This window comes from Cebus imitator, unplaced genomic scaffold, assembly GCF_001604975.1.
Source record: "Cebus imitator isolate Cc_AM_T3 unplaced genomic scaffold, Cebus_imitator-1.0 Scaffold494, whole genome shotgun sequence".
Classification (NCBI taxonomy): domain Eukaryota; kingdom Metazoa; phylum Chordata; class Mammalia; order Primates; family Cebidae; genus Cebus; species Cebus imitator.
Genome location: NW_016107809.1, coordinates 999990 through 1019134, shown reverse-complemented (window position 1 = coordinate 1019134; position 19145 = coordinate 999990). Strand labels below are relative to the sequence as shown.

The 19145-nt window shown below is 33.8% G+C and overlaps 1 protein-coding gene across 7 annotated transcripts in view; it reads right to left on the bottom strand.

Annotated features, from left to right (window-relative positions):
- The window catches only part of STXBP5L (syntaxin binding protein 5 like), a 419550-nt gene that overhangs the window by 358236 nt on the left and 42169 nt on the right, over positions 1-19145 (bottom strand). For all 7 annotated transcript variants that reach the window (XM_017513535.1, XM_017513534.2, XM_017513536.2 and 4 more), the window contains exon 3: positions 12999-13096. In XM_017513535.1, the coding sequence (XP_017369024.1) occupies positions 12999-13096 (98 nt within the window). The remainder of the gene's footprint in view (positions 1-12998; positions 13097-19145) is intronic.

The following is a 19145-nucleotide window of genomic DNA, read 5'->3' as shown; positions in this document are numbered from 1 at the left end:
ACAGTGGGTTGCTCAGATTTCTGCACTGGGAATCAACAAGTTGGACGTCCACTCAGAGACCTAATTTGAAAGTTGGCAATTACAAAGACGACAGGTGGATGAACTCACAATGATGGGAAGAAACCAGTGTAAAAAGGCTGAGAATGCCCAAAATCAGAGTGCCTCTCCTTCTACAGGGGATCACAGTTCCTCATCAACAAGGGAACAAGGCCTGAGTGTGTTCCATTAACAGAATTAGGCTTCAGAAGGTGGATAATAAGGAACTTTTGTGAGCTAAAAGAACGTGTTCTAGACCAATGTAAAGAAACTAAGAACCTTGAAAAAAGGTTTGACAAAATGCTAACGAAAATAGACAATCTAGAGAGGAATATAAGTGAATTAATGGAACTGAAGAACACAATATGAGAACATCACAAACTATGCACAGGTTTTAACAGTCGAATTGATCAAGCAGAAGAAAGGATATCAGAGGTCAAAGACCCACTTAATGAAACGAAACAAGACAAGATTCGAGAAGAAAGAGTAAAAAAGAATGAGCAAAATCTCCAAGAAATATGGGACTATGTGAAAAGACTTAATTTATGATTGATAGGTGTACCTGAATGTCATGAAGAGAATGAATTCAAGTTGGAAAATATTCTTCAGAATATTATTCAGGAAAACTTTCCTAATCTAGTAAGGCAGGACAATATTCAACTCCAGGTAATCCAGAGAACACCATAAAGATATTCCTCAAGAAGAGCAACTCCAAGACACATAATTGCTAGATTTACTAGGGTTGAAATAAAGGAGGAAATTCTAAGGGCAGCTAGAGAGAAAGGTCAGATTACCCATAAAGGGAAGCCTATCAGACTCACAGCAGACCTCTCAGCAGAAACCCTACAAACTAGAATAGAGTGGGGGTCAATATTCAATATCCTCAAAGAAAAGAATTTTCAACCCAGAATCTCATATCCAGCCAAACTAAGCTTCATAAGTGAAGGAAAAATAAAAGTTTTTGTGAACAAGCAAGCACTCAGAGATTTCATCACCACCAGGCCTGCTTTACAACGGCTTCTGAAAGAAATACTACAAATAGAAAGGAACAACCAGTATCAGTCATCCCAAAAACTTACCAAAACATAAAGAGTATCTCTATAATGAAGAATCTACATCAACTAATGGGCAAAATAGCCAGCTAGCATTAAATCACAATATTGAACTCTCAAATATTAATATTAATCCTAAATTTAAATGGATTAAATGCCCTAATTAAAGATACAGACAGGCAAATTGAATAAAAAGTCAAAACCCATCGGTATGCTGTATCCAGATCTATCTCACAAGCAATGACACACAGAGACTCAAAACAAAGGGATGGAAAAAGATTTACCAATCAAATGGTGAGGAAAAACAAACAAAAAACAGGAGTTGTAACTTTTGTCTCCGACAAAATAGACTTTAATAGTAACAAAGACTAAAAGAAACAAAGAAGGACATTACATAATGGTAAAAGGATCAATGCAACAACAGGAGTGAATGATCATAAATATATAAGCACCCAATATACGAGCACCCAGATACATAAGACAAGTTCTTAATGACTTATAAAGAGACTTCGACTCCCGCACAATAATAGCGGGAGATTTTGACACCACATTGTTAACATTCAATGGATCAACGAGGTAGAAAATTAAGAGAGACATCTATGATCTGAAATTAGACCTGGAATAAGCAAACTTAGTGAATATTTATAGAATTCACCACCCCAGGTCTACAGAACATACATTTTTCTCAGTATCATATTACACCTATTCTGAAAGTGACTACATAATTGGAGGTAAATCACTCTTTAGCATTTGCATAGTATCTCACAGACTTAAATGAAATATTGTTTGGCTGTTTGTTTGTTATTTTCTTCCCTTATTCCATCCTGTCTCTGTTGTTAAGTACAATTATTGGCATAAAAGAGGTTTTTATTACCTATTTTTAGATTGCATTCCAGCCTGGGCAATAGAGCAAGAATCCTGTTCTCGCTCCCCTTTTTTCTTTCTCAAAAGAAAAAAAAAACTGTTTTTTATAAAAAAAGATTGCACCTTTATTATATTTTTAGTGTTTTTTTTTTTCCTTCTCCACAGCTCATTATTTAATTCACTTTTTGGTGTTTTTCAAACAAAAAAAAAATTTTATTTCTATATAAACAAGTCTCAAACTTGATTTTTTCCTTGTAAATGATCATGCTTGGAAAGCCCAGGAAGATCCTGCAAGTGGCCTCCATGAAACGCTCAGGAGAAGCAGTAAGCAGTCAGAAGTGGCTGCCTCTAGGGAGGAAGACTAAGGTGATAAGGATGACCACTCATTTTATGACGAGGCTTTTAGATTTTTGGAGCTGTGCATGTGTTGAATTTAATGATCTTTATCTGAAAGGTGAGCTAAATGAAACAAAATTTTGGAAATATATTAGCTCTTCTTACATTTACTTCTATAATTGTATGTAGATATAAAGTACTCTTATACTGCAACTGCCTCTTCCTCTTTTTCCCTAGTTAGCGAGTTCTACCAGCACTATTTTGTTAAATAGTTCTCCTTTCTTCTTTGCTTTGTGGTCTTTATTAATTTTTAAGGTCTTGACTAGCTTTGGGGTCTGCTTCAGTTTTAGGTCTTGCTCATCTATGTGTTGATCACTAGTCTTAACCAGTGGCACGTCTTTTTAATCAAAAAATAGAAAAAAAGAAAAACTTCACCACAGCATATAGTCATCAGACTATCCACAGTATAAAGGAAAGAGAAAGTCCTAAAAGTGATAAGAAAGAAATGGCTAATCAGCTGTAAAGGAAATACCATCAGACTGACAGTGGACTTCTCAGCAGAAACCTTACAAACAAGAAAATATTGGGGTCCTATTTTCAGTCTCCTTAAAGAAAAAAGAAAAGATCCAGCAAAGAATTTTGTATCCTGCTAAATTAAGCTTCACTAATAAAAATGAAATAAAATCTTTCCTAGACAAGCAAAGGCTAAGGGAATTCATCGACCAGCTATACAAGAAATTTTCAATGGAGCTCAAAACGTGGAAATGAATAGGCAATGCCATCATAAAAACACATGAATGCATAAAACTGTGGACTTATAAAACTATTACACAATCAAGGTTGCAAACCATCTAAGTAACAATTAACATTATGACAGGAACAAAAACCTCACATATGAATATTAAATCTTGAATGTCAATGAACTGAATGTGTCACTTGAAAGATATAGATTGGCAGATTTTTTTTAAAAAAAGAATCAACCATACCTTCTTACAAGAAACCCACCTAACTGATAAAGACATTTAAAGACAACATCAAAAATTGGAAAAAAAAATTTTATGCAAATGGAAACCAAAAATGAGCAGGAATAGCTATACTTCACCAGATAAAATAGACTTAAAATCAACAATGCTTTAAAAAAAGAACATTATATAATAATAAAGCGATAAGTTCAACAATAAAATATAACAATTCTAAATACATATGCACCCAAAACCAGAGCACCCATATTCATAAAACAAATACTACCAGATCTAAGAGATAGAGAGCAAAACAAAAATAGTGGGGGATTTCAATACCACACTGACAGTATTAGACAGATCATTGAGGCAGAAAAATCAACAAAGAAATTTTGTACTTAAATTGGTCTCTAGACTAGAACAAACAGAAATTTATAAAACATTCGACCCAACAACCACAGAATATATATTTTTCTGTTCTGCACATGAAACATCCCCCAAAATATACCATAGGCCAGGCCACAAAACTAGTGTCAATAAAATTTTTAAATTGAAATTATTTTTTCAGACTATAGTGGAATTAAAACTAGAAATCAACACCAACAGAAACTATGAAAACTATACAAATGTGTGGCAATTAAATAAGCTGCTCCTGAATGATTGTTGCATCAATAATGAAGTTAACCTGGGAATTTAAAATTGTTTTGAAACAAATGAAGACAGAAATATAACATACTAAATCATACAGGATACAGCAAAAGCAGTGCTAAGAGGGAAGTTTATAATGTTAAATAAATGTCTACCTCAAAAAGATGATAAGATCTCCAATTGACAACTTACTGTCACACCTTAAGGAATTAGAAAAACAAGAACAAAGCCAAAGCTAGCAGAAAAAAAGAAATAACAAAGATCAGAGCAGAACTAAATGAAACTGAAACGAATCAAGACTACAAAGAATCAAATAAATGAAAAGTTAGTAGTCTGAAATTATTTTTTAAATGATAGACTGCCAGCTAGATTAACCAAGAATAAAAGAGAGAAGATTCAAGTAAGCAAAATAACAAAGCAACTGATATTACAGAAATGCAAAAAAAAAAAAAAAAAAAAAAAAAAATCACCAGAGACTATTATGAACACCTCTACACTCTCCAACTAAAAACCTAAAGGAAATGGATAAATTCCTGAAAACATATAACCTTCTGAGATTGAACTAGAATGAAACAGAAATCCAGAAAATACCAATAATGAGTAGTAAATTGAATAAGTAATTTAAGACTCTCCTGTGAAAATAAACCCTAATACCAGACAAATTCACAGCTGAATTATACCAGATGGATAATAAAGAACTTACATTAGTCCTATCGAAACTGTTCCAAAATGTTGAGAAGGGAATACTACTTAACTCATTCTAGGAAGCCAGTATCACTTTGATACCAAAGCCAGGCAGGACACACAGCAAAAAGGAAAACTATAGATCAATATCTCTGATAAACAGACTTACAAAAATCTTCAACAAAATACCGGCAAGTCAAATTCAACAGCACATCAAGAAGATAACACACCACAATTGAGTGAGTTTTATTCCAGAATTGCAAGGATGATTGAACATATGCAAATCAATAAATGTGATTCCCCACATAAACCAAATTAAAAACATAAAAACTATACAATAATCTCAATAGATGAAGGCATTAGATAATATCCAGGACCCTTTTGTGATAACAATTCACAAAATAAGCATACAAGGAACAAATCTCAAAATTATAAAAGCTATATACAACAAATCCACAGCCAACATCATACTCAATGAGTTGAGGTGAAAGAATTCCCCCTAACAACTGAAAAAGACAAGAATGCCAGCTTCCAGCACTCATGTTCAACATAGTACTGGAAGTCCCAGCTACAGCAATCAAAAAATAGAAATAAGAGGTAAGCAAATTGAAAGAAGGAAGTTAAATTATATCTTTTTACTGACAATATATTCTTATATCTACAAAACCCTAAATATTCCTCCAAAACACTCCTAGATTTGATAGAAAAATTCAGTGAAGTTTCAGGATAAAAAAAATCAATGTATAAAAATCAAAACCATTTATATATATCAAAAGTGATCAAGCTGAGAAGCAAATCAAGAACTCAATTGGATTTCCAATGGCTAGAAAAAATTTATATCTAGAAATACATTTAACCAAGGAGGTGAAAGATCTCTACAAAGAGAACTACAAAACACCAATGAAAAAAATCATAGGTGACACCAAAAACTGAAAAAACATCCATGCTCATAGATAGGAAGAATCCATGTCATTAAAATGACCATACTGCCCAAATCAATGTACATATTCAATGCAATTCCTATCAAATTACCAATGTAAACATCATTCTCCACAGAATAAGGCTAATTGTAAAATTCGTAGAAACCAAAAAAGAGTCCCAATTGTCAAATAAATTCTAAGCAAAAAGAATAAAACTAGAGACATCACATTGCCTGACTTATGTTTGTCACAGCACTAGCCACAATAGCAAAGACATGGAATCAACCTAAGTGTTCATCAATGACTCATATGAATGGTTGATTTAGAAAAAGTAATATACATATGGGTGTGTGTGTATATGTGCGTGTGTGTGTATATATAATAGTACTATTGTAGTAGTATATTATACTAGTATTCCATGGCACATACATATATATACACACATATGTATACATATTATAAAATGAGATATGTATATATACACATGTGTGTATATATGTAGTATTCCATGGTACTTATATATATGTGTATATATGTATGTGTGTGTGTATGCATGTATATATGTGCCATGGAATACTACTCAGCCATAAAAAGAATAAACTTGTGTATTTTGCAGCAACATGGATGGAACTGGAGGCCATTATCCTAAGATGTGAAATGACTCAGAAATAGAATAAAATAGAAAGTCAAAAACCACATGCTCTCACTAACCATATGTTTAGCAGAAGCTAAACAGTGAGTACACATAGACATACAGAGTTGAATAACAGACATTGGAGGCTCCAAAAGGTGGGATGGAGTTAAGGAGTGGGGGCTAAAGGATAAAACAATACCTACTGAGCACAATGTACACTATTTGGGTGACGGGTACAAAATCCTCAATTTCTCTACTACCCAATATATCCATGTAACAAAATAGCACTTGTATCTCCTAACTCTACCAAAAAAAAAATTAAAAATAAATAAAATTGTAAAAGCAACTGACTGATAACATAAGGCTGCAGAGAACACAATCTGCAGGAAGGCCTAAATTTCTAACCAGATTTTCCACAAAGCCCAGGTGCTCAATCTGGAACCTTCTTCTTACAGAGATATAACTAAAATGTCAGAATTAAGTCCTAGTTTCTGCTTAAGTCTTCCCCAGACTGGGAAACAATGACACAGCAACAATACAGTTCTGGGGTGATGTCTAACTTCTGGTGCTCACTATAAGTGTTCCTCAGTCCAGGAAACAACAGGGAAGGATTTTAATTCCAGAGAAGCATTTAGGTTCTCTTGCTTACTGTAAGTCTTCCCCAGACCAAGAAACAATGGAAGATCAATTAGTTAGTTCCAGTAAATTGTTTTAGCTCTACTTCTCAATATAAATTCCCCCCTAGAATGGAAAGAAACAGCAGGCCAGTGTTTAGAAGAGGACAAGAAGGAAAAGATCTGGAAAGCATATGTAAAAAAATAATAATAATGGATAAAAAAAGTTTCAAAATCTAGAGAAAGAAGACACCATCCAGGTACAGGAAGTTCAGAGGCTACTAATCAAACTCAATCCAAAGGAGAAATCTCCAAGGCATATCATAACCAGTGAAATGAAAAGAAAGGATACTCAAAGCAACAAAAGAAAAGAAACATCACACTGAACAGCATCCTGAATACAGACTGCAGCAGATTTCTCAGCAGAAATCCTGCAGTCCAGAAAATAATGGGATGTGATATTGAAATAGAAGGAAAAGACTGCCATCCAAGAATAATGTACCCAGCAAAGGTATCATTTAAACACATTCAAAGACTCCCAAACAAACAAAAACTGAGAGAATTAATCAAAAGATGACCCGCCTTACAAGAAATACTAAAATCTATTTAATCTAAACTAAATGAGCATTAGTGTATAATAAAACATTTGAAGGTGTTAAACTCACTGCTAAAAGAAAAAAAGACAGACTAACTCAGAATACTCTAAAACTGTAATGTGGATAAGTAAGCCATTTACATCATAAGTATGAAGGCTAAAAGACAAATCTATTAAAATCAATAATAACTACAATAACTTGTTAAGAAACAGGTAATATTAAATATGTAAACTGAAAAACCAATAAATCAAACTATTGCGGGGTGTTAAAGGGTAGACTTTGGTTTTGTTATAATACTTTTCTTTGTAATCAAAGTTAAGTCATAATCAGTTTTAAATAACCTGACTTTTTGTAAGCATCATGGTAACCATAATGCAAAAACTTATAATAGACTAAAAATAAGTAGCACAAAATCAAAACATACTACCAGAGAAATTATCTTAACCACAAAGTAAAACAGTAAAAGAAGAAAACAGAAAGAAAGTATCTACAAAACAAACAGAAAACAAGTAATAAAATGTCAACAGAAAATAATCTTGAAAATAAATGGACAAAAGTCTTCAATTGAAAGAGTGGCAAGCCATATGTAGAAAACTGAAACTGGATCCCCATCTCAAACTTTATATCTCTAAGTCTTTACAAGATAGATAAAAGACTTAAATATAAGACCTGAAGCCATAAAAATTCTAGAAGATAACATTGGAAAAACTCTTCTGGACATTGACTTAGGCAAGAATTGATGACTAAGACCCCAAAAACAAATGCAATTAAACCAAAAATAAATAAATGGGACCTAATTAAACTAAAAAGCTTCTGTATAGCAAAAGAAATAATCAGCAAAGAGACAGCCCACAGAGTGGAAAAAAAAAATCTCCACAAACTATGCATCCAACAAAGAACAGTATCCAGAATCTACAAGGAACTCAAACAAATCAATGAGAAGAAAACAAATAATCCCATAAAAAAGTGAGGAAATGATATGAATAGATAATTCTCAAAAAAGATATACAAACAACCAATAAACATATTAAAAAAAAAACAACTCAACATCACTAAGTATCAGGGAAATGCAAATTAAAACCATGATGAAATTACACCTGCATGCTTACTCCTGCAAGCATGGCCATAATTTAAAAGTTTAAAAAAATAGATGTTGGCATGGATGTGGTAAAAAGGGAACACTTTTATACTGCTGATAGGAATGTAAATTAGAGCCACCACTATGGAAAACAGTGTAGATGTTCCTTAAAAACTACAAGTAAAACTACCATTTGATCCAGCAATCCCACTACTATCTACCCAAAAATAATAATAATAATAAATCATTATATGAAAAAGACACATGCACACATGTTTATACTGGCACAATTCACAATTACAAAGATATGGAACCAACCTAAGTGTCCATCAACCAACAAGTAGATACAGAAAAAGTGGTATATATACACCATAGAATACTACTTAGTCATAAAAAAAGAATGACGTAATGTCTTTTGCAGAAATTTAGATGGAGCTGAAGGCCATTATTCTAATTGAAGTAACTCAGGAATGAAAAAATCAAATGTCTTATGTTTTATGTGAGAGCTCAGCTATGAGGATGCAAAGGCATAACAGTGAGATAATGGACTCTAGAGACTCAAAGTGGGAAGGGATAAAAGACTATATACTGGGTATAGTATATAACGCTCAGGTAACAGGCTGTACCCCCAAAGCTATTGAAATTTATTTAAAAAATAAAAATAAAGAAAGAGTGGCTGAATGGATTTTTAAAAGACCCAACTATATGCTGTCTACAAGAAATTCAATTTATCTGTACAGACATGCACAAACTGAAAGTGAAGGGATGAATAAGATATTACATGAAAATGGAAGCCAACAGAGAGCAGAAGTAGCTATATCAGATAAAATAAGCTTTAGTCAAGAACGGCAAAAAAAATAAAAATAAAAATACAGGACGTTATATGATGATAAAGGGGTTAATACAACAACAGGATATTACGATTGTAAATATATATGTGCTCAACACCAGAGAAACCAAATACATAATGCAAATATTAACAGACCTAAAGAGAGAAATTGACTGTGACACAATAGCAGTAGAAAATTTCAGCACTCCACTTTCAGCAATAGGCAGATCATCTGAACAGAAAATCAACTAAGAAACGTCAGAGTTAAATTGCGCTCTAGACCAAATGGACCAAACAGACATTTATAGAACATTCCATCCAATAGCTGCAGAATACACATTTTTCTCAACAGCACATGCAACATTCTCTGGGACAGACCATATGTTAAGTCACAAAACAAGTCTTAATACAATTTTAGAAGTCAAAATCATATTATTAACTTTTCTGACCATAATGGGATAAAACTAGAAATAAACCACAGAAGGAACATGAGAAACTGTACAAATTCATAATAATTAGGCAACATTATTCTTAAATAATGGTTTAATGAAGAAATTTAAAAGAAAATTAAAAAATTTCTTGAGGCAAATTAAAATGGAAACACCACATACTAAAACCTATGAAATACAGCAAAAGAAGTTTTAAGAAAAAAGTTGTTTATAGCAATAAAAAGCCATGATCATAAAAATTGGAAGGACTTCAAATGAACAACATAACAACAAAAGCAAGAACAATTCAAACCCAAAATTACTAGAAGGAAAGAAATAAAAAGATTAGAGTATAAAGATATAAAATTGAGACTAAAAAAATACCAAATATCAACAAAATGACAGTTGATTTTTTGAAAAAGTAAACAAAATCGAAAACCTTTAGCTAGAATAAGAACAAAAGAGAGAAAACCTAAATAAAATCAAAGACTAAAAAGGATGTTATATCTTATGCCACAGAAATACAAAGCCTCATTAGAAACTATTAGGAACTATACACCAACAAATTTTAAAACTTCAAAGAAATGGACAAATTTCTAGACACATACAAATTACCAAGGCTGAAATATGAAGAAATAGAAACCCTGAACAAACTATAATGAGTAACAAGATTTAAGCAGTAATTAAAAATATATATATATATATATTTCACCAAAGAAGAACCCAGGGCCTGATAGTATCATGGCTGAATTCTACCAAACATTTAAAAAACTAATACCAGCTCTACTCAAACTCTTTAAAAAAAAAAACAAAAAGCAGGGAATACTTTCAAATTCATTCTGAGTCCAGCATTATCCTAATACCAAAATCAACAAAGACAAAACAAAAAAGAACACTAAAAGCCACTATCTGATAAACCTAGATGCAAAAATCCTCAACAAAATACTCACAAATCAATTTCTATAAGACAACATATTTTAAAAAAATCATTTATCATCATCAGGTGGGATTCATCTCAAGAATTCATGAATGGTTCACCACATGCAAATCAATAAACATGATATATCACAGTAACATAATCAAGAACAAAAACTACCTGATTATTTTAATAAATACTGAAAAATCATCTAATTTGAAATTTCACACAATCTGGTTTCCAATTTACAAAGTTACAGTAAATAAAAACAGTGTAGTAGTTACATAAAAACAGACCTATAGATCAGTAGAATAAAATAGCCCACAAACAAACCCTAACGTGTATGATCAAATAATTTTTAACAAGGGTGCCAGGACCATTCAATGGAGAAAAGAGTCTTGTCAACAAATGGTGCTGGGAAAATGGGATATCCACATGCCAAATAGTGAGATTAGACCCTTTTATCATATACAAAAATTAATACAAAAATGGATGAAAGACCTAAATGTAAAACCTAAAACTATAAAACTCTTAGAAGAAAACAGGGTAAAAGATTCATTCCATTTTGTGAAGATCTCTGGCAACAAAGGAAAAAAACAGCCAACTTGAACTTCATTAAAATTTAAAATTTCTACATCAAAAGGCAATTACTATTGGTGAAAATGTAAAGTAGTAGAGCTGCTATAGGAAACAGAATGACAGTTTCTCAAAAAATAAAAAATACAATTATCATATGATCCAGCAATTCTTCTGGATATATCCCCCAAAGAACTACAAGCAAGGTCTCAAAGAGATATTTGTACACCCATGTTCATAGCAATATTATTCATAACAACTAAAACATGGAAAAAACAAGTGTCCATCAATTGATGAACAGATATAAAAATGTGGTATATACATACAATGAAATATTATTCAGTTTTAAAAAGGAAGGAAGTTCTCACATATGCTACAACATGCATAAATGTTAAGGACATTATGCTGAATAAAATAAGCCAATCACAAAAAAGAAAAATACTGTATGCTTTCCCTTATGTAAGTTACCCAGAGTAGTGAAAATTACAGAAACAGGAAGCAGAATTGCGGTTTCCAGGGACTAGAGGAAGAGGGATATGGAAAGTTATCATTTAATGAGTGTAGAGCTTCAGTTTTACAAGGTGAAAGAGTTACAGAAAAGGATGGTGATGATGGCTGCATAATAATATAAATTTATTTAATAACACCAAATGGAACACTAAAATAATTAAAACTAAAATATCTAATTACCACATGACTCTTCAGTTGTACTCCTGGGAATTTATATCAGAGAAATAAAAACTTAGGTTCACACAAAAATATGTACACAGATGATCATAGATGTTTAGTAAGAATAGCCAAAAACCAGAAACAAGTCAAAATTTCCTTGAATAGGTGAATGACTACACTGTGGTACATCTACACCATGGAATATTATCCAACTCAATATTTTAAAAAATGAATTACTGATATATGCAACAACATGAATGAATCTTCAGAGAGTTACACTGAGTGAAAACGGCCAATCACCAAAGATTATAAACTCTATTATTCCATTTATATAACATTTTTTAAGTGGCAAAATTATTGAAATGAAAAACAAATTAGTGATTGTTAGGGGTCAGGGATGGTGTTGGAGGGACAAGTTGTGACTATAAAAGAGCAATCTGAAGAATCCTGGTGGTGATAGGAATGTTTTATATCTTTACAGTATAATGTCAATATCCTGGTTGTAATATTACACTATAGTTTTATAAGATATTACAATTGGAGCAAAGTAGGTGAAATAATATGAATATCTCTGTATTATTTCTTATGACTACATGTGCATCTACAATTATCTCAAAATAAAAAGTTTAGTTTTAAAAAATAGGATGACACTAAAATAAAATTCAAGAAGAAATTTATAGTACTACGGGCACACATTAGAAAAGAAGAAAGTTCTCAAATTAGTTACCCGTTTCCACTTTAAAAACTAAAGAAAGAAGATCAAGTTAAACCTAAGATAAGCAAAAGCAAAGAAATTTAAATGATCAAAGCAGAATTCAATGAAATCGAATATAGAAACACAATAAAAAAGAGGAATGCAACCAAAAGTTGATTCTTTGTGAGAATCAATACAATTGATAAACTTCTAGGCAAACAGATAAGGAAAAAAGACAAGATACAAATTACCAATAACAGGAGTTAAAGAAGAGACATCAATACTGATCTCAAAGACATTAAAAATATGCCAATAAATTTGAAAATGTAGATTTTTCACAATTAGTTACTCATTTCTTAAAAAATAATAAAATTTCCTTGGTCATAAATATTTCTCTTACCTGAATATTTAAAGAAATGTAATTGGCATTAATGTAGCAAATAATGAACCAAAAATTAAGGATACATTCGTATAGCACCTGTTCTCGTCCCAATAGCCAAGATTTTCTGAACTGGATCAAAGGCTAATGCTGTGGGCTGATGAGGAAAACCATGCCGAACTGTCTGAAAGAGAGCAAATAATACAAATAAGCCTTCAGGGAAATAAAATGAAAATTAAAATCATAAGATACCATTATAAAGCCACCAGAATGTCTAAAATTAGTTTAAATGGAAAAAGGTACTACAAAACATTAACATGGATATAGAGTAACATTAACTCATACATTGTTGATGGGAATGTAAAATGATACAAACACTTTCTCAAAATGTCTTGTGGTTTCTTATAAAACTAGACATATATCCAGGCACAGTGGCTCACGCCTGTAATCCCAGTACTTTGGGAGGCCAAGGCAGGCAGATCACCTGAGTTCAGGAGTTTGAGACCAGCCTGACCAACATGGAGAAACCCATCTCAACTAAAAGTACAAAATTAGCCAGGCGTGGTGGCATGCACCTGTAATCCCAGCTACTTAGGAAGCTGAGGCAGGAGAATCACTGGAACCCAGGAGGCAGATGTTGCAGTGAGCTGATTGCACCATTGCACTCCAGCCTGGGCAACAAGAGCGAAACTCCATCTCAAAAAAACAAAAAACAAACAAAAAAACTAACCATACATCTGTCTTACAATCTAGCAATTTCACTACTATGTATATACTCAGAAAAATTAAAAGCATATGTTCATAAAATGACTTGTATAAGTAAGACCCTAGAAGCTGTATTCAAAACAGTAAAAATCTGGAAAAAGCCCAGGTCTCCATCAACAAGAGAATCAAAAAACAAACTGTGATGTTACATAATCATACAATGGAATATTACTCAACAATTAAAAGATACAAACTACTGATAGATAACAACACAGATGATTCTCAAAAGCACTATGCTAAGAAGCCATACACAAAAATGTTTATAAAATCAGAACAGTAGTTGTCTTGAGGAGTTATTTATTGGAAAGGATTATGAAGAAACTTGTTTGAGTAAAGATGTAATATTCTGTATTTTCACAGCAGTTCGGATTACACAAGCATATACATTATTTAAAACTCATAAAACGGTACAATAGATTTGTGACCTTAAAAATGTTAAGAAATTACTATAAACAATATTAAAATCTATTTAATGTTATGTATGCTGCAGTGTTAAAATATACCAACATCTGCAACTTGAAAATGCATCCACAAAATAATACAGATAGATGAGTGGACAGATGGATGGATAGATACATGATAAGTGAATATAGCAAAATGATAACTGTCAAATATGAGTGGTAAGAATATACATATGAATGAGCGTTCACAATATAATTCTTTAAACTTTCTTTCTGTTCCTGCCTTATACATCTAATAAATGTCATATATAAAAAGACCTACTGCTAACATCATACCAATTAGTGAAAGAATCAGTATTTTCCTTCTAAGGTTAGGAACAAAACAAGTATGTCCACTTTAGCCACCTCTATTCCATATCGCACTGAAGGTTCTAACCCATCCAGAGCAATTAGACAGAAAAAAAAAAAAAGAAAGAAAGAAAGAAAGAAGACACATGCAGATTGGAAAGGAAGAACTAAAACTATCTGCAGGGAACACAATTTTACATAAATACAATCCTAAGAAATACACTAAAAAAGTATTAGAACTAATAAAGGAGATCTGCAAGCTACAGTTACAAAATTAATATAAAAAAGTCAATTGTGGGCTAGGCACAGTGGCTCATGTCTGTAATATCAGCACTTTGGGAGGCCAAAGCACAAGTATTGCTTGAGTCCAGGAGTTCAAAATCAGCCTGGGCAATATTACAAGACCTCATCGCTACAAAAAAATTGAAAAATTCACCAGGCATGATGGTGCATACCTGCGGTCCCAGCTACTCAGGAGGCTAAGGCAGAAGGATTACTTGAGCCTAGGAGGTTGAAGCTGCAGTGAGCCATGATCATGCTGCTGCACCCCACCCTGGACAATAGAACAAGACCCCATCTCAAAAAAAAAAAAAAAAGTCAATTGTGAGATCTTTCAAAATAATTGGAGCTACTGGCAATCAATTACTGTATAGATTTCCACTGCTGCTGATTTATAATGAGTACTTTTCCCCACTCTAAGTTTTTATTTCACACCATATTTGTTCAACTGCTTTTTAAGTGAATCTATTTCAAGCATGTCTGTTAAATCCATTTCTTGTTAGAACCATGCCTGATAATTGCTTTGAAACTATATGGAAAATGGGCTGCGTGCAGTGGCTTACACTTGTAATCCCACCTCTTTGGGAGGTTGAGATAGGAGGATCACTTGACCCCAGGAGTTCGATATCAGCCTGGGCATTATAGTGAGACCTTGTCTCCATATATATATATGTGTGTGTGTGTGCGTGTGCGTGTGCGTGTGCGTGTGCGTGTGCGTGTGTGTGTATTTTATATATATATAAAATAGCTGGGCATAGTGTTGAATGCCTGTAGTCCCAGCTACTCAGGAGGCTGGGATGAGTGGATCACTTCAGCATGGGAGGTCGAGGCTCCAGTGAGCCATGACCACACCACTGTACTCCAGCCTGGGTGACAGAGTAAAAAAGAAACTATATGGAAAGAATTTTAAAAATTATTCACATCTTCATTCATTGACCAAGGATATTGCTTATTGATAAGGGCATAGGGTACTTTATATTGTTGCATGATCAATGCAAAGAGAGGAAACATGATGTTAATTGTTGTCAAATCTATAGAAACACTGAAGTTGAAGTCACTGCTTCAAAGTTTTTTATGAAGATAAACTTCTTGATTCGTGAGGTGGCAAAATCAGAATTATAAATCCAGTGCTTCATCACTACACTATAATAAATGCTTTATGAGGACTTAGAATGAAAGTGAAATTTTTAAAATATAAAGTCAATTGCATTTCTACATAATAACAATAAACTATCCAAAATAAAATAAAGAACCCTACTTACAATAAATAGAATCCAAAGGAATAAAATACATAGGAATAAAATAAACGGGAGTGTAAAACTTGTACTCTGAAAACTACAAAATACTATTTTAAAAAATTAAAGATGACCTAAATAAAAGTCACCCCAGATATCTATAGATTAAAAGGCTTAACATTGTTAACATGGCAATACTCTCCAAATTGATATTAAAAATCAATGAAATCTCTGTCAAAATATTAGCTGGGTTTTTGCAAAAAGTGACAAACTAATCCTAAAATTTATATAGATATCGAAGAGACTCATAATGACAAAACAATCTTGAAAGAGAACAGTTAGATTACTTACATTTTTCTATTTCAAAACTTATACAAACCTACAGTAATCAAAAAAATAAGATACTGGCATAAGGATAGACACAGATTAATGGAACAGAAATGAAATTCCAGAAATAAATCCTCACATTTTCAGTCCATTGTGTTTGAAAAGAGTGTCAAGACAATTTGTTGAGGAAAACTAGTCCTTTCAGAAAATGGTAGCGAATCTATATCCATATGCAAAAGAATCAAGTTAAATCCCTTACTTATAACATATACAAAAATTAACTCAAAATGGATCATACATTTAAATATAAAAGCCAAAGCTACAAAACTCTATGAAGAGAAAAATATGTTTAAACCTCAGTAACTTTAGATTAGACAATGTTTTTAAAATTATTTTTAATTGACAAAAATTATAAATGTTTATGATTAAAACATGATGTTTTGATGTATGTCTACACTGTGGAAAGGTAGACAATGGTTTCTTAAATATAACACCAAAAACACTAGCAACAAAACAAAAAAATAGACATATTGAACTTTATCCAAAGTAAAAACTTACGCACTATAAAGGATACCATCAAAGAAGTTAAAAAAGGAGGCATCACATTATCTGACTTCAAACTATACAATAGTGACCAAAACAGCAGGGTATTGACATTAAAATAGGCATGTAGACAAATGGAACAGAATAGAGAACCCAGAAATAAAGCTGAATAATTTGACAAAGTATTTGACCTTCAAGAAAGCAAACAAAAATTTAAGGTAGGGAAAGGACATCCTATTTAACAACTGGTGCTGGGATAATTGGCAATCCACATGTACAAGAATGAAACTGGATCTTCATCTCTCACTTTATACAAAAATCAACTCAAGATGGATCAAAGACTTAAAAATAAGACCTAAAAGCATAAAAATCCTAGAAGGCAACATTAGAAAAACTCTTCTAGACATTGATTTAGGCAAAGAGTTCATGGCCAAAAACCCAAAAGCATATAAAATAAAAACAAAAATAAATAAATGGGACCTAATTAAATTTAAAAGCTTCTGCACAGCAAAAGAAATAATCAGCAGAGTATACAGACAACCCAAAGAATGAGATAAAATATTCACAAACTATGCATCTGACAGAGGACTAATATTCAGAATCTACAAGAAACTCAAACAAATCAGCAAGAAAAAAACAAGTAATCCTATCCAAAAGCGGGCAAAGGACATGAAGAGACAATTCTCAAAAAGAGATATACAAATGGCCAATGAACATGAAAAAATGTTCAACATCACTAATGATCAAAAAAATGCAAATTCAAACAGCAATGAGATACCACCTTCTCCTGTAAGAATGACCATAACTTAAAAATCAAAAAATAATAGATGTTGGCATGAATGTGGTGAAAAGTGAACACTTTTACACTGCTGGTGGGAATATAAACTAGTACAACCCCTACGGAAAACAGTATAGATATTTCTTAAAGAACTAAAAGTAGGGGGGAGGATCCAAGATAGCCGTTTAGGAACAGCTCAGGATTGCAGCTCCGAGTGAAAGCTCAGAGGGTGAGTGGACGCCACATTTTTATTGCCCACAGACTAGGAAATTCCCAGGTGGAGGAGCTCCACGGGTCGCCAGCACGGCTGCTTCCACCTGCGCAGCTGTGCCGGCTGGCACTGCTGCTTTGCCCCGCGTGGCTGCTTTGTCGGCGCCCCGGAGCAGCGGTTCTCCATACAAAATACACCGGTCCCAGTGCCCTTTTGGCTGGTGATTGGAGCCATGGGAAGTCGTCCATTCGTCTGTTTAAAAAGGGGACTGAGCAGGCAGCCAGAACAGTAGATTCCAGGGCAAAAAAAGTGCCATGAATTTCAGTGCTGCTGTTTAAGCCAGCACAGTGAGTCACCACAGGGGAAAAAACACACACCTCGGTGCCTCTTCAACAGGCGACTAGAACATCAACTTAAAAAAAAAAAAAAAAAAAGGCTCTGAGGCAGGGAGCTAGGCAATCAGGCTCGGCTGGTCCCACCTCCACAAAAGAACAGCAATCAGAAACTCTGGACTAAGAGTTTCACAGCAAGCGCAGCTGAACTCTGACAGTCCAGCTATGTGGGGGAGGGGCGTCCACCATTACGGAGGCAGCCTACCACTACGGAGGTAGTCAGCCAATGCTGAAGCAGCCCACCTTGCCAAGGCAACCCACCACTGCAGAGAGGCTCCGCCTTAACAGAGGCGGGCCACCATTGCCGAGGCAGTACTAACTACACCCATATAAACAGGACTGCAGGGAAGTTCACTCGGCAGCTGGACGCTCAGCAAAGCCACTACAGGCAGACAGTGACTAGGCTGCCTCCTTGCTGGACAGAGCAGCTCTGAAGGGAAAAAAAAAAAAGAGAAAGCAGCAGCATAACCGAAATTCATAAAGCCCTAAATCCCTGGGACAGAGTACATGGGAACAAAAAGCAGTTTATGAGTTCTGCTGCAGCAGACTTAAACATACCTGCCCAGCAGCTCTGAATGAACAACAGAGCTCACAGCTCAGCATTTGAGCTCCTATAAAGAAGAGACCATCTCCTCAAACAGCTCCCTGACCCCTATATATCCAAAGATCTACCTCATAAAAAAGAGATCAGATTGACACTTGGCAGGTATCCTTCTGGGACAAAGATAGCAGAAGAAGAAAACTGGTAACAGCCCTTACTGTTCTGCAGCTGCTGCAGGTGATCCCCAGACAAGCAGGGCCTGCAATGGACCTCAGCAGACCTATGGCAGAGGGGCCAGACTGTCAGAAGGAAAACCAAGAAACAGAAATAACCTCATCATCAACAAACAGAACGTCCACTCAGAGACCCAATCTGAAAGCCAGCAACTACAAAGTCGACAGGTGGATAAATCC